At 45.5% G+C, this 16,880-nt stretch overlaps 1 protein-coding gene across 1 annotated transcript; it reads right to left on the bottom strand.

Annotated features, from left to right (window-relative positions):
* Positions 1 to 530: 530 nt before the first annotated feature.
* RAB29 (RAB29, member RAS oncogene family) lies at positions 531 to 7,697 on the bottom strand. The gene is made up of 5 exons (XM_081111828.1): positions 7,087 to 7,697; positions 4,463 to 4,534; positions 3,601 to 3,782; positions 2,709 to 2,830; positions 531 to 1,924 (listed from the first exon to the last, which is right to left on the bottom strand). Exons 1-5 carry the CDS (start codon positions 7,208 to 7,210, stop codon positions 1,813 to 1,815), a joined length of 612 nt encoding a protein of 203 aa, XP_080967954.1. The 5' UTR covers positions 7,211 to 7,697; the 3' UTR covers positions 531 to 1,812.
* Between the last annotated feature and the right edge of the window lie 9,183 nt (positions 7,698 to 16,880).

The following is a 16,880-nucleotide window of genomic DNA, read 5'->3' as shown; positions in this document are numbered from 1 at the left end:
GGGTTTTGTTCTATTAACCTCTCCCTCTTCTTCCATTCAGATTCCCAGAGCTTCGAGGAACAGACAACTAAGCTCCACATGAAGCATTATGCATCAAGACATCAACCCAGAAACCCGCAGAAACTACAAACCCCTCCCTTACCCTACTGGTAGGAAGACAATTAGACCACACCCTAATGTGAGAAGTCATTTCTTTTCAGAAAGAAATGTTGGCATTACACAAGATAGATAATTTGAAAGCTAATTATGACTTTAGAAGCTTCAAAAATAGTGACTTTTGGGTCACTCCCAGTAGCCCCAAACCCAAAGATATCAAGCCCCACTCTTACTGTATCTCTGAATCAGATCTTTAAATTAAAAGTCCAAGACAGAAAGTATCTGAAAGTCATGACCTTTGATCTCATCTTCTCAATCTGAAGTCATATCAGATTGATACCTCAACATACATCAGATGGAAAAATAAGCTCAAAAGCAGCTGAGAATTGTCATCCTTAAAACACAGACACTGATTTCTTGTGTGTTTTTTTTTTCATTTATCAGCATTTATTGAACAAACTATGTAGCTTTTTTCCTCTTGAATTGCTTTTTATTTTTTTAAATTTATTGTTTAAGGTATAACAAATAGTAGTACATATGTCTCCTCGCCCCCCCCCCCCCATTAACTTCCCCCTGGCCTCCCCTACCCCCTAGTACTTGCCCTCACCCCCCGCCCCTCAATGTCTTGCATCTATTGGTTGTGCTTATATGCATGCATACAAGTCCTTCGGTTGATCTCTTACCACTCCTGCCAACCCTCCCCTACCTTCCCCCTGTAGTTTGACAGTCTGTTCGATGCTTCTTTGCCTCTATTTTTGTTCAACAGTTTCTAATGCTCTTTATATTCCATAAATGAGATCATGTGGTATTTATCTTTCACTGACTGGCTTATTTCACTTAGCATAATGCTCTCCAGTTCCATCCATGCTGTTGCAAATGGTAAGAGTTCCTTCTTTTTTACATCAGCATAGTATTCCATTGTGTAGATGTACCACAGTTTTCTAATCCACTCATCTGCTGATGGGCACTTAGGCTGTTTCCAAATCTTAGCTATTGTAAATTGTGCTGCTATGAACATAGGGGTGCATATATCCTTTCTGATTGGTGTTTCTATTTTCTTGGGGTATATTCCTAGAAGTGGTACTGGGTCAAATGGCAGTTCCACTTTTAGTTTTTTGAGGAAACGCCATCCTGTTTTCCACAGTGGCTGCACCAGTCTGCATTCCCACCAGCAGGAGGAGGGTTCCTTTTTCTCCACATCCTCTCCAGCACTTGTCGTTTGTTGATTTGTTGATGATAGCCATTCTGACAGATGTGGGATGGCTTTGATTTGCATCTCTCGGATGACTAGTCCTTTGAGCATGTTTTCATATGTCCAGGCACTGATTTCTAATCCTACCCACAAAATCCCAGATCACAAATTGAGTGATGAGATGATTTTTCTTATACAAAAGGCACTAACTGTACAGATGACGTATTGTAGAATTGTACACATGATACCTATATAATTTTGATAACCAGTGTCACCCCAATAAATTCAATATCAAGGGGAAGAGTGGGAAGGCACTAACTGGACCACATGAGTCAGCAGCAAGTGGGAACTAAATTTCAGGAGATGCAGAAATGCACATGGGTCCCAGGTGTCTTTTCTTGGTGATGATGGCCCTCCTTACTGGACAGTCAGCAGGAGACAGTTCAAATGTACTTAATAAAACTGCTGGGTGGGCCACCAAAGGGGAGGAATTGGAGCCCGGAGGGAAATCAGGCGTAACACGACTAGCAGCAGCCCCAAGTATAGGAAGGCTTGGCTTGTAGGTTGATGTAGTCCCCTTGGGTGGACAAAGACATATCTTCTTTGGAATTGCTCATCATCTTTTCAACGAGTACTCTAAAAAACAAATAAAAAATAAGCCTGAAAAGCTGAACTGAGGGAAGGGAGAAACAGCAGACATTGTCTGTCTTATCGCCAGATGGCGTTCAATAAAGCCACCAGGTTTGTCCCCAGTAATCTCAGAAGAGAGGACAGCATCTCTGACTTCAGAAGCTGGCATTCAAGTGGCCCAGTCTGTTCTTATTTGCTCAGAAACAAGAAAACAGGTACAATGGGCTGCAGTGGAAGATGGGTATATCTATTAAATCTATTTACTTTTATCAGAAATCTGTGCAGAGTGGATAGATTAAATAAACAAGAGCTACATGTTTCTTGTTGGCCATCCACCCGGTATTTGTGATTGATACCATAACATAGTAAATTTAATGTGATTTATTTGTCTGAAAAGGAAGAGCTTATCTTTTGTTTGGAACACAGAAGCAAGCTGAATCCTGATCTGTGTTATTTCAGTGTCTAGTTGATTTGTACTTGAGGTTTCTGGAACAAAACTTCGTTTCTAAGTACCTGCCAGAATCCCACTGTGAGGTTTAGTGATCAAAAGATGGAGTAAGATCTCCAGTTTGGTATTTCAGAAGATGAACCCAGAATTACTTTTGCTGTCAAGAAACAGAATTCTGTTCAAGAAACATTTATTAAGACTTGCTGTTTGTCAGGCACTGTTTGAGGTTCTGAGAGTATAAATATAAATCAAGAATATGCTCTTGATTTAAAAAAAAAGAAAAGAAGGTATAATGGGCTGCAGTAGAAGATAGGTACATCTGTGTGCCCATAAGCTACTCACCTCATGGCCTCATTAACATTCTTGTTCTCCTTGACGGATGTTTCTGTCCAACCTGTGAAACCGTTCTCCTTACTGAAACGGTCAACCTGGTCTCGGCTCACTGCCCAAGGGGACAGATCACACTGGCAAAGAGAATAAATAAAAGGCAACACCATAAACTTCCTGGGATTAGGGACACAGCTCAGATACCTGTGGATTTAAAACCTTTCCCCCAATGGCGAAGAACAGCAGCATCTAAAATCTACATTCAACGTTCTTCCCCGAGAAAGTCTCAATATCCCTTGAAAGGAGGTAGAGATGATTTTGCCAACTTGAGAAGGGAAAGTGGATCACAAGAATGGAAGAACATTTTATTTTATTTTATTTTTTAAATATATTTTATTGATTTTTTTTATAGAGAGGAAGGGAGAGGTACAGGGACAGAGAGTTAGAAACACTGATGAGAGAGAAACATTGATCAGCTGCCTCCTGCACACTCCCTACTGGGGATGTGCCCGCAACCAAGGTACATGCCCTTGCCCAGAATCAAACCTGGGACCCTTCAGTCCACAGGCCAATGCTCTATCCACTGAGCCAAACCAGCCAGGGCTTATTTTATTAAAAAAAAAATATATATTTTTATTGATTTCAAAGTTGAAGGGAGGGGGAGAGAGAGACAGAAACATCAATGATGAGAATCATTGATTGGCTGCCTCCTGCACGCCCCACTGTGGACCGAGCCCACATTCCCGGCATGTACCCTTGACAGGAATCGAACCCGGGACCCTTCAGTCTATAGGCCGATGCTCTATCCACTGAGCCAAACCAGCTGGGGCTGGAAGAGCATTTTAGATAGCTTGCCCTCTCACCACCGATTGAGGCCAGGAACCATTTTCTTAGATTGACCATGTACCTTATTGGCCAAGAGCAGGCAGGGCACAGGCTCTCCATTGGGCAGTGTGAGCTTGCTGTCCAGGTCCTGTTTCCATCTCTGGCTGTTGCTGAAGGTAGTGGCATTGGTAACATCAAACATAATAACACAGGCAGAGGCATCTCGATAGTACAGTCGTGTCATAGATGTGAAGCGCTCCTGCCCTGGGAGGAGAGGAGAGGCCCCTGGAAGGTGATCCTGAGAACCAGTCCCAGAACCCCCTCTTACATCCTATCCTTTCTGCCTCTGTTGTGGGAGAGAAGGCAGTATGCATGGTGGTTGAGTCCAGATTCTGTACCCAGATCGCCCAAGTCCAAATCCCTGCTCTGTCATTGACTATCTATGTGACTTTGGACAACTCAAGCTTTCAAGGCTAAGTATTTCCCATCTGAAAAGTGGGGACAGAAGCAGAGCAGTAGCTTTATCATAGGGTCATTGCCAGGATTCATGAGTCAGTGAATAAAAAAATGTTTAGAAAAGTGCCTGACACATAACAAGGGTTAGCTATCATTATTGTCTCTGTTTTTTCGAGCATCTTGTTTCTCACCAACATCAGCTGGAACGAGCACCCTCCCCCTGCTGTGGGACCATCCACCTGTGGCCTGGACCATCCACCGCCTTGCCAGCCCCTCTCCACAGAGCCTGCTTGACATTTACAGGGCAGGACATCGGCAGAAACATCTACCAAAGTCCTGTGTCTATTCAGCTCCTACATCCTCCGCGCAGCTCCATCGTCCCAGCTTCGGGAACACACTCCTGGTTTTCCTGCCCCCCCTTTTCTCTGGGAGCTGGCTGGTTACCCCAAAACTTCTCCCTTTGTTCCTATTCAGTCTTCCCAGCCTACCTGCAATGTCCCACAGCTGCAGCCTCACCATCTCGGAGTCAGACCACTGGAGAACCTTCAGAGCGAAATCCACTGAAAATATACGTGTAATGGAGTTGAATAAAATGTACCTTTAAACAATCCACAGAAAACCTCAGATCAAATCTGCAGTTTCAACACCAGGGAGACACAACTCCTATTTATTTATTTACTTATTCATTCATGTAATTTTTAAGCCCTCAGTGAGCTGAGCTGAGCCCACACTCAGGTATTACGTATGGAACAGCTCATGCATACTCTTAGAAGGGAGTCTTTAGCTTTTACTCTCTTGTCAAACCAAGGCTGGAACTAGGAGGGTGGGAGTAATTATGAAAACAATTACTAATCTCAGGTTAAACAGCTTCTGGGAGACTTAGGGAGTTTTCTCAGAGAGGAGATGATAGGGGGCAAAGGGGAAATGAAGTAAGTGTGGTGGCTTTTGCCTCTTTCACATTCAATTTCACTCTTGGCTCCTCATCCAATCGTATTATGATACAAACACACTCTGGGGAATTCTACATCTTCCATAAGGCTGTAGGAATTATCTTGGGCAGAAATGCGATACAGTGACAAGGTCCCAGAGGATTCCTAGAAAGAAGACAATGGGTAGCTCCGACAGTGTGGCTCAGTGGTTGAGCATCCACCCATGAACCAGGAGGTCAGGTTTAGATTCCCCCATCAAGGCACATGCCTGGGTTGCTAGCTTGATCCCCAGTAGGGGGCATGCAGGAGGCAGCCCATCAGTGATTCTCTCTCATTGCAACCATATTCTTTCTAGTAATCTTCTGGGACCTTGTCACTCTATCCCATGCCTGCCCAAGATAATTTCTAATTCTGTCTCATCATTGATGTTTCTATCCCTCTCCTCCTCTCTCTGAAATCAATAAAAACATATTTAAATGCTTGTTAACGTTTTAAAATTCCATAATGAATACCAGCACACATTTTCAAAATTTACATTGGTGTAAATTTTTTTTCATTTAAAAAATGTGTTTTCTTCTTCCACCGCCTCTCCCCTCCTCTCCCCTCCCCCCCAACCTCCCCATCTGGGAACCCTCTCCAGCCCAAGATCCAGGCCCCCAAACCACTTGAGAGAAAATTCACACCCTTCAATCCCTTCCCAGGTGTGTCTCCAGGAGGCACTGAGTGGGGTGTGAGTAGGGAAGGGGCAGGGTTTCCCCAGGTTCCCTTCGCACCACCCCGCCCCCAGATGTGCAGGGGGAGGGGAGCGTGGGTGGGTGGGTGGGATAGGGCGTGTTGGGGAGGGGATGAGGGCGCCCAGCGGGAGAAGCAGGAGGAAGGGTGTTTGACAAAAATGTGTGTAGTTTTTTTTCTAAATGGAGATAAATCAATGTTTGTTCCTCTCCACTTCACCAGCTCTGCCCAGCTAAGCACCTTCTATTTAACAAAAAGGCATTTCTACTCCTGAAAAACCAGTCCAAAGATCACACCTAGAAAGAAATGAATTAACTCTTAAGGTGTTCTCTTCCTTCCTCCATAGCCCAGGTTGAGAGGAAAAGGGGTGGGAAAATAGGCCAAGAAGTGGTATATTTTAGATCCTTGAAGAATTCCTAAGTTGCCTTTCTTTTTAAATATATTTTATTGATTTTTTTACAGAGAGGAAGGGAGAGGGGTAGAGAGTTAGAAACATCAATGATCAGCTGCCTCCTGCACACCCCCTACTGGGGATGTGCCCACAACCAAGGTACATGCCCTTGACCGGAATCGAACCTGGGACCTTTCAGTCCACAGGCCGACACTCTATCCACTGAGCCAAACCAGTTAGGGCTAGGTTGCCTTTCTTTAAGCAATCAATGGACAACAAACACATAGCTCATCTGCCCTGATAAGCGTCTGACTGCGTGGCCTCCGGACTCTCCCCCGCAGGCATCCCGCAAACAAAGCTAGGCTGGGGTCAATGCCTTTCTGCTCCTGCAATAGCTGCCTGGACCGCCCGTGAGAGGCAGGACCCCTCACAGGCCCCGCGCGGGGTCTCAGCTGCCTCTGCTGGGCTCGGAGACCTGCCCCTGACCGCTTGGCCGGCTGCCCGCAGGAAGAGACCTGAGCACAGAATTCCCTCGCGGACGCAGCAATTGCTCATTTTCTTCCTCCCCTCCCCTCCCCACGTCTCATCTTCACACCTCCGCCCCATTTCTTTCCAGGCAGTCAGCTCAGGTCAGAAAACCTGGGGGGGGGGGGGGGACACGACCCCAAACAGGCATGCCAATCAAACACCCAGCCCTTATTCCCTCTAACAGTGGTTCTCAACCTTCTGGCCCTTTAAATACAGTTCCTCATGTTGTGACCCAACCATCAAATTATTTTCGTGGCTACTTCATCACTGTAATGTGGATACTGTTATGAATCGTCATGTAAATATCTGATATGCAGGATGGTCTTGGGAGACCCCTGTGAAAGGGTCGTGCGACCGCCAAAGGGGTCGCGACCCACAGGCTGAGAACCGCTGCAGGATCCCAGACACCTACTTCCTGACCCGAGGAAGGACCCAACGACGCGAGATCCCCAGCTCCCACCCCGCTGGAGGCCCCAGCGGGAGCCCGCGGTCCCGGCCCAGGTCGGCCCGCCCCGCCCCCTGCACGGCTCACCTCCCACCGTGGACTTGTAGTGTTTGCTGAAGCTGTCCTGGGAGTACCGCTGCACCAGGGACGTCTTGCCCACCGCGGCGTCCCCCACCACCAGCACTTTGAACAGGTGATCGCGGCTGCCCATGGCGAGCGCGGTGGACGTTTCAGGGAGGCGGGAAGCCGGGGAACCGCTGGTTTTAACCTCTGTGGCTCCCGGCCCCCTTCGAACTGAGGTTCGGCATTCCGCCCACCGCCTGTTGGGGCTGCACTGACGAGAAAGCAAAAAGGGAAACTACACTTAACCTTTGCGCGCTTCCTCCGCGCGCGGCCGCAGCTTGGGTGGAGCGCAAGGGGCGCCGGGCGCTGGGCGCGACCTCCGAGCCCCCGGCTGATCGCACCTTCTCCCCCTGCCCGCCCCGCTGCCGAGAAACGGAATGAAGCTGGGCGGTGCCGCACCCGCCCGGACTTCCCCCGAGCGGCTCCAGCGAGCGACTAAACCGGGCCAGCTCACTTCCCGGGTTGGACCAGCAGATGGGCGCCCTCCCTCCACTGAACAAAACAAACTCTGCGGAAGGAGCGGCTCACTCCTCTGCTCCCCGGACACGGCAGGCGCGGTTCCTCGGGTCTACTCCGCACGCGTCACGTGCTGGTTGTTTGGAGAACTACATTTCCCAGCTTCTCTCGCGGTGAAAATAATAGTGGAGTGCGGAGACACGCCCGCGAGGCCTCCTGGGAAGTGTAGTTTACGCAGTATTGGTTTTTTAAAAACTTAACACAAGCTCCAAGGCTTGCGAACTCCTCCAACTTTCGGAATGCTATTTTAAAAATCATTCTGGAATAGAAAAGATTCTTAAGAGGGATTTGTTCGGCGTGATCTCATCTGCCTGAATCAGTCCTCAGGTTCCTCATTATCTTGACAGGTTTTATGCAGCAAAGATTAAAAAGTATTCCATAGAGTTCATAAAATTTTCCACTAATAAAAGCTCAAGTGAAATCCATTTCCTGTTCTTTCACTTCGGTAGACAAACCCAGAATCTTGTGAACATGATAAAAGCCAACTCCTACATTTCCCTCTGGATCCCAATATCATATCATTCAAGTTCAGGGACACTTGATCAAGAGACTGACCCTTACAAAAGCCCATGCTGTTAGTGTAAGTTATTAACATTTAACTAGTCAGAACAGTAAAGATAGATAGAAACCAAGAGGCAGTTCGTCATTCTCACTTCCACAAGCCCTAGTCTAGCTACACGACTCGTATAACTTTTGAGCTGGAAGCTAATTGGAGGACACTGCGAATCCTCCTTTTGTTGCCTCTGTTGCTCAGGGATAATAATTAAACTAAAGTTTTGCAAACAATTTTAGTTTTTCAACCTGTAACTCTTTTGGTAAGAGTTAAGGGGATAATGAGTTTCATGACAAGCAAAATAAGCCCCTTTCCTATGCTTTTCTCGGGAATGTTAGAGAAAGCAGCAGGGCCATGGGAAAACAGGCCTGCCAGGTTTCCTGACAGGGAGGCCGCCACTTACCTTCTACGAAGAAGGAACATCAGTGTCGTTCACAACTTATTTAGCCCCAAATGTTTGTTACCTAGGTAGGGGAGGTCGGGCTGGGCTACTCATATTCCAGGGTATCTCAGACCTCTTAAACGGTCTTTTCTCAATTCTCATTGGCTTTTCCATAGTTGACCCATTTCTTTTCTTAAATGTTTTTATTTGAATATGTTTTTTTAAAAGTATGTTTTTATTGAAACGTAGTTGAGAGGAAGGAAGAGGGAGAGAGACAGAAACATCAATGATGAGAGAGAATCATTGACCAGCTGCCTCTTGCACACCTCCTTGGGATAAAGCCTGAAACCTGGGCATGTGCCTTGACCTGAATTGAACCATGACCTCCTGGTTCATGATCGATGCTCAACCACTGAGCCACACTGGCTGGGTGCCCACTCTCTTAAATTTGTTTCTCACATGGCTTCGTGACACTATTCTTTCTCGTTTACCCTCTATTTTTCTGATCATCTTTTTTTCCTTCATGGTTTCTTCTCATCCCATTGTTGTAATGTACCCCGTGAATCACAGAAGGACGCCTCAAGAAGTCGAATTAAAGAGTCACATTTATTGCAATCTGGGACTACCAGGGGCCATTCCCCAAATCTCATAGCAACAAGGTGGTCGCAGCTCCAAGGTTATATAGGCAAAAGTCACAAAGGTATTGATTACATCCCAGAGTTTGAAATGAGGAACCTGATTCGCAAAAAAGCAGTTTACAGAAGCAGAATTAAGCATGTTATCTAAATTACAGTTTTGGGTCTAGAGCCCTTGGGTAACCTGGGTTAAACTTAGGCATGTTATCTAAATTACAGTTTTGGGTCTAGAGCCCTCTGACCTTGGGATAACTGTGCTGTCCTTCCCAGGTAACGGAAAATGGGCTTTCTAAGACCAGTATGACCACAACCCATGGGATATTCATATTACAATCAATAAGGCATTTAATCGAATGGGATGATTTATACAATTCAGAAAATCAAGGTAACTTTTCTATTGTTAAGCCAAACAACAGGATTAGAATTAAACTACAGTTTCTACCTGAGATGGTTGCTACCATACTTCACCATCACCCCCTAAATATGTATTCCTTAGGCTCAATTCTATGTCCCTGAGCTGATTGTCCTTTAAAGTCTTCATTTAGTAATTTGCAGTTGGCCTCAAACATCTCTCGGAGTCTCGACTTTATATCTTTATTTCCAATCAATGATGTTCAACTGCCATAAAGGTACATCCACTTAGAAGTCCTCCCTCTCACTACATCACCACAAAAACAGCTCCTTTTCTCAGCTTCCCTATTTCTGTTCTCATTATTTCTTTCCTCTACTCAGACTTCAGACCTCAAACATTCTTTAAAAAATTATTTTATTGTAGGAGACACTTAACATAAGATCTACATTCTTAACAAAATTTAAAGTGTGCAATATAAATACAGAAAGATACAAATTTTAAAATGTGCAATATGAGTATAATGTTGTACAACAGTTCTCCAGACTTGATTCATCTTGCTTAACTGAAGCTTATGCCTCTTGATGAGGAACTCTATTTCTCCCTCCCCAGCTCTTAACAACCACTGTTCCACTCTTTGATTCTATAAATTTGACTATTTTATTATTTTATTTGTTTCAAATGTGGACGAAAGGGGCCACATGCTAACCTGACAAGCTTAGGGAAGGCCTGCATGGCAGTCTTGCAAACTGAAAGATCTAAAGTAACCACAAAAGATGGTCTGAAATTAAACTTTAACTAAAAGCAGTTATGGTGGGTAGTCACCTCCTAGGCTGGTATCTTCACTGACAAGATCAGCCTTTACCTTCACTGAGCCTGTCTGTCTTTTTGCATCTGTGATAACACACCCTTGAAATGTCTGGGTAACTTGTAACTTCCCTTTTTCCAAACCCCTTGGGGCACAACCTAATGTGCCTGGGTACCAGGACAGATACCACAGATTCCTTCATTGTTATTGTTGTCATGTTAATTGTTGACGGTTATGTGTCTATCATTTTACTCTTCATCCGATCCCAGAGGTTTCCCCACTTCGCTTTCTCCAGCCTCTCTAATCTATCACCAATGGATTTTATGTAACCCACCTACGTCCCCTCCTTTTTAAAAAAAAAAATAAATATTTTTTTTATTGCTTTCAGAGAGGAAGAGAGAGGAAGAGAGATAGAAACATCAATAATGAGAGAATCATGGATTGGCTGCCTCCTGCATGCCCCACACTGGGGATCCAGCCCGCAGCACGGGCATGTGCCCTAACCGGGAATCGAATCATGACCTCCTAGTTCATAGGTCAACATTCAAACACTGAACCACATCGGCCAGACAACGTCCCCTCCTTTGATTGCAATGTATAAAAATAGATGAAAAACCACCACTCTCTGGAGCATTATCCCAACCCGTTGAGATTCTGCTATCTGGCAATTGTCCACTGTTTGGCTCAGATAAACTCACAAAAATTCTTTACAGGTTTGAATGTTTTTACGTTAACAAAAATAATTAGAGAAAGTTTATTTAGGAAGTTACAGAGGTAGTAAAAGTGAGCCATAGAAGAAATGGGCTAAGGAAACAAGTTACAGAGGCACAGAAGGGCCTTTGGAGCTTAGGAGCGAGGCAAAGGTGACTCACCTGGGGGATATCAAAGGGGGCAGGGAAATGTAACCAGACAATCAATGGGTCCATGCTGCCTGTCACTACTGAGCCAATTCAGCAGAGACAGAGTTGAATCATATGGGAGCCTTTATTCCAATATTGCCGGCAGCACGGAAGAGCAGCCGGTCATCCACAGAAATCTCCTCTGCAGCCCCCCATAAGCCAGCTGCTTACATAGAGTAGGACAAAGATTATGTGGGGAAGTAGGCGGCCGAGGTGGGACTAGGTTGTTTGGGCAACAGGGTTGTTCATCCTTCCATGATAATAGGCAGTTCTTAAATGAGAATGGTTCCAAGGTTGAGTGAGTCCCAGGTCCAAGGTTGACTCCCAGGTCCTGGGGGCATACAACTCCCAGCCAGGTCAGAATGTCCTTTCTTTAACCAACACAAGGCATCATGGTTAACTGAGCATGATTAATATTTCCCATAACCATAGCTAGCCCCCCATATTCTATTTTTGCCCCTAACAGAAAGGCACCCCACCGCTACCGAGAGAGAGGGTAGCCCTCGAGGGTAGGATTAATTTTTTTTTAATCCTCACCCCAGGATATTTTTCCCATTGATTTTTTTTTTAAATATATTTTATTGATTCTCTACAGAGAGGAAGGGAGAGAGATAGTCAGAAACATCGATGAGAGAGAAACACCGACCAGCTGCCTCCTGCACATCCCCCACCGGGGATGTGTCCGCAACCCAGGTACATGCCCCTGACCGGAATCGAACCTGGGACCCCTCAGTCCGCAGGCTGACGCTCTATCCACTGAGCCAAACCGGTTTCGGCCCATTGATTTTTAGAGTGAGTGGGAGATGAGGGCTGAGTGGGGGAGGGAGAGGGAGAGAGAGAGAGGGAGAGAGAGAGAGAGAGAGAGACATCGATGTGAGAGAGACACATCGATTGGTTGCCTCCCTAACATGCCCCGACCGGGGCTGAGTTGAACCCACAACCCATATACGTGCTGTTTGTGATGCTACAGTATGAATTCAATACATAGTTTCTGAAGGAGTGACCCAGCACCAGCAGTCTTCGAAGAACTTGGGAGCTTGACTTCAAATAGAAGAGAAAGAGCATCTACGATCTGCAGAGGGTCCACCCCTGTCTGCTAACTGAGCAGAAAATGCTTTGTAGCATGAAACGAGACTGAAGTGACACAGGAAGTGGCCTGGCAGCCTGGAGAAGGATGAAGCCAGCGAAGGGGGAGACCATGGGGCTCCAGCTGTCTCTCGGCCCCAAACTCCAGGCTCATTTAAATAATCTCAACTTTCTGGTGATTGTTTCGGGCTCAGGAGGCCGTTTGGTGAGAAGCTTGTGACCCAGCTAAGCATTCAGCTGGAAGGCTCGGCCGCGAGGTGCCCTAGGAAACGCTCCAGAGACAGAGAGAGGCTGGCAGGCTCGTGCCCAAGCGTCAGGGACTAGCTCTGAGCCTGGGACCATATGCAGCCACAGTTCGGGCTGGGGAACATCCGCCCACGGTGTAAGGACCCCAAAATCATTTGGTCGGCCCTGCCAAGGCAGTAGGGGTGAATTAATTAAATGTTTGACCACATAGAGCTGGCTAATTGTTCAGTTGATCATTTTGTATGGCCCTGGTTCCCCATCCCTGATAGGGAAAGCACCAAACTAGTTTTTACTGCTTTTGTTACCACATTTGTCTCCTTGCATGGAAAACCTCCTTCCCACCTGAAATAAGGACCAGGGAAACAAGACAGGAGAAGGGTGGAAGCTAGAGGGGAAATTTTGGTTTAAAAAACTGAGTGTAACTTGGCTGGCACGGCTCAGTGGTTAAGTGTCGACCTATGAACCAGGAGGTCACGGTTCGATTCCTGGTCAGGGCACATACCCAGGAGGAAGGGATGAGTGGGAGAGGAGAGAGAGAGAATGAGAGAGAGAGAGAGAGAGAGAGAGAGATTGATGTGAGAGAGACCCAGTGTGAGGCATGCAGGAGGCAGCCCATCAGTGACTCTCTCTCATCATTAATGTTTCTTTCTCTCTCCCTTCCTCTCTGAAATCAATACAAATATTTTAAAAAACAAAAACAAAAAACAGGGTGTGGTCCCACGGTCCATGTGGCACTGGGAAAGCCGCATCTGTAAAGTGAAGGTGTCCCCTTTGAACACAGATGAGTCTGTTCTAATTTCCTATGTCTTTTCAACTTTGTAAAAGGTGAGGAAGGCAAAGATGCATCTAAAGGCCATCTTAGTTACAACTTGGAAATACCATCGTTTTCCAAACCTTCTCAGAGTTAAACTCTTAATAGACGTGTAACGAGAGGTTCCCAGGCAGGAGACTAGACGGACTGAATGTAGAAACATATCTAAAGAAGGAAAGAAACTACTGGCCATACTTTTGGGCTCTGTTTGGCAAAGACCAGAGTCTTCTGGGGAATCATGGAGACTCACGCAGCCGACTAACAAGGCCTGATGCCATTCTATTTGCAAGTTATAAAACGGATTTCTTTGTTAGGATCCCAAACTCTCCGGGTACCTTCTGCTCATCTTCCTTCCTGATCAGCTTCCTTCCAGGCAGTGCATGTGCTGCTCAGGACGCGTGTGTGTGGGGCCCATTCACCATCTGGTCTTCCTCGCAGGTCTCTGTGAGTTCATGGGTCCAGGTCAGCTCCCTGAGATGATTTTGGGGTGGGGTTCAGTTTCTGAGCTCTGAGGATGAGGCCAGGCTCAGGGTCACAGTGCACTCACCCAAAGGAGACCTGTCTGTGAAGCCGGCTGGTCTTTCTCTGCACAGCTTTGTCCACCTTCAACTGCACCCTTGTCAGCAATGAGTAAAACCCAAGGCAGGTCCAGGTCTAGTCAGTTCTTCATTCACTAGCTCCTTCATATCATCCCAAACTGTATAGTCTGAGTATTTCTCTTCTCATTTTGCTACCAACACCAATTCAATCAACATTATATAATAATAATCATCTCTACATATAAAAGCCTAAGTGACTGTCAGACTGTTCCACCAGTAGCTATGGTGTACACTGACCACCAGGGGGCAGACGTTCAATGCATAGGCATGGGAACATGGAACAGACTGATGAATCTCAGAGGGAAGAGAGGAGGGGGAAGGGTGGGAAGAGATTAACCAAAGATCTTATATGCATACTAGAGGACCGGTGCATGGATTCATGCACCGTTGGAGTCCCTCAGCCTGGCCTGTGGGGATCGGGCTGAAACTGGTTCTCCAACAGCCCCTGGAGGGTCCTAGATTGCGAGAGGGCGCGGGCCAGGCCTAGGGACTCCACTGGTGCATGAATCTGTGCACTGGGCCTCTAGTAATAATAATAATAATAATAATAATAATAATAATAATAATAACTTCTATTTATTGAAACTTCTGTAAGCCCAACATCCCCAACTGAGAAGGCATTATTGACCCATTCTGTAGATGGGACAATTGGGGATCAGAAGAGGCTAATTACGGCCTCCAGCTGAGGGAGCTGGGATTCAAATCTATGCCTGTCCACCTCTAAAGCTTGTGCTTAATTGTTATTTGAAAAATTAAGCTGCATGAAGAGACTCGGGAGACTTCCGAGAACAAGAGTATAGCATCCTCAGTGTGTTTTCTGTGTTTCCACATTCCGAAAGTGGACAACAGGATTTTTATTTATTGATTAAAAATATAACCCAAAAAACAATCTGCCTTGATTGGAGAAGGCAGCCTGGCAGTGTGTCTGGTTGGAGTAGAATTCTAGCAAGGCCCTGGGGGGTCCCAGAGGTTTCAGCTTTGACTCTGATACAGAAAAAACTAACCTAGATGCTAAGCAAAGCAAGAGAGAACATAGAAGTGTGTGTTGGGGGGTGGGGGGTGGCAGGAGGGGGGGGGGGTGAGAACGTGACACACAGTCTGTCCTCCATAGCGTGGCAGTTATAAGGGAGAAGGATCAGTGGCTGCACGCCCTGGCTTGGGAGTGGTTCCCCCACGTACCTCAGGCAATGGTAACATCTTCCCCTACCTCCCTGACCCTGTATGGGAGGATGATTTTTTGTATTTTTTTTGCCTGGCAATGGGGAGATCTTAGTTAATATTCCATATTTGACCCTTCTGACAGGTCATTTATTCTCTGAAAGCTTTAGTTTCTCTTTCCATGGATTTCTAACGCCTAAATACCAAATACTTCGTTTCTGAGCAATTGAGGTACTCAACAACTTAGGTATGTACGTGAAAGTCACACAGGTGACAGTCTGTGGTAGTCAAGGACCGATAAACATGTGGATGTCCCAGGCAGGCCAGAGTTTGGAGCTCCTTTAAAGCAATGCTCTCTATCTACTTGTTCCACATTTCTTTGATAGGAACAAAGAGAAAATAATTTCTATAGTGATCAAAACAAGGCATTTGTTCTAGTATGTGCAAAATAAGGAATTCATACCACACACTGAATGACATGACATTTAAACTTACTTTAGAATTATTTTTCATTTAGCTTAAAAAGTCAACAATAGCTAGGTAGTATTAGTTATCCACACTGAACTAAACATGAATATAGCCAGAAAGTCTTTCAAATGGTGTTTACAAATTCTTTTCTGGCTGGCCAAACTGTCCTTACTTTTTTGGAATTTCTGTTTCCTAGTTTTAGGTATTTTGTCTTTTTTTTTTTTTTAATTTTCCAAGGCAGACATTTTCCTGGGAGCTTATTTTTTTTTTTAAATATATTTTATTGATTTTTTACAGAGAGGAAGGCAGAGAAATAGAGAGTTAGAAACATTGATGAGAGAGAAACATCGATCAGCTGCCTCCTGCACATCTCCTACTGGGGATGTGCCCGCAACCCAGGTACATGCCCTTGACCGGAATCGAACCTGGGACCTTTCAGTCCGCAGGCCCACACTATCCACTGAGCCAAACCGGTTTCGGCTGGGAGCTTATTTAATTAATGTAATAGAATACAGTTTCGTGCAGTAAACAGTACTGTGCTGTGCTTTATTCAGCTTCTGAATTTTAGCTGAAGAAGACAGCAAGCTTGAGGAGACTGTCAGCTGGCTGATCTCAGGGCTGGCTGCGTTGCCTGTAATTATGTTGCAAAAATATCCTCAGAGATCGGCGGGCATGGGGGAGGCATGTTTTTAAATGTCCCCTGGAAGATACTATGTCAGTAGACAATGAACATGTTGCCGTAATTCTAGGTGTCTCATGAACAAAACCAAGAGGCACCATGTTTCTGATCATTTCAGGAGTGTTTTTGTGTTCCCAGGGCAACTTGGTCAGCTGGTTCATTGGGCTTGAGGCATGGAGGGAAGGCCCCAGGCTGAGAGAAACCTGGGTGTGAATACAGGTCCTGGGGCAAGACATTTAACCCCTCTGAGCCTCAGTATCTCCCTCATAAAATGGCGATAATATCTGCTTTGCAATTATTAGAGATACTTTTGAAGTTGTAAATGAGGCTATTGTTTAAAAGGATACTGTACAGTACACCGTAATATGCTGTATTAAAACATTATACAAATAAAAATATTATATGAATAATAACCAACATGCAATTGTCCTCTTTCCATTAACCCTTAGTAGCCTTATTCATATTGCTGCTTTGAAGAGTTAGGGCTGGAGCTCAGGCTGGTTACAAAATGCCGATTTCTTAAACGTCATCAAAAATAAGGAGAGGGAGTAACTATGTAAAGTAATGGA

Source organism: Myotis nattereri (genome assembly GCF_964212035.1).
Source record: "Myotis nattereri genome assembly, chromosome: 18".
In the NCBI taxonomy this organism is placed as follows: domain Eukaryota; kingdom Metazoa; phylum Chordata; class Mammalia; order Chiroptera; family Vespertilionidae; genus Myotis; species Myotis nattereri.
This window is presented reverse-complemented; position numbering and strand designations above follow the sequence as displayed.

Coding starts and splice junctions, on each gene's coding strand:
- RAB29 (XM_081111828.1), bottom strand. CDS start 7,210: ATGGGCAGCCGCGATCACCTGTTCAAAGTGCTGGTGGTGGGGGACGCC. Junction 3,783..4,462: donor GCAGCTGTGGGACATTGCAG/GTAGGCTGGGAA, acceptor CTCTCCTCCCAG/GGCAGGAGCGCTTCACATCT. Junction 2,831..3,600: donor GCCTGCTCTTGGCCAATAAG/GTACATGGTCAA, acceptor TCTCTTTGCCAG/TGTGATCTGTCCCCTTGGGC.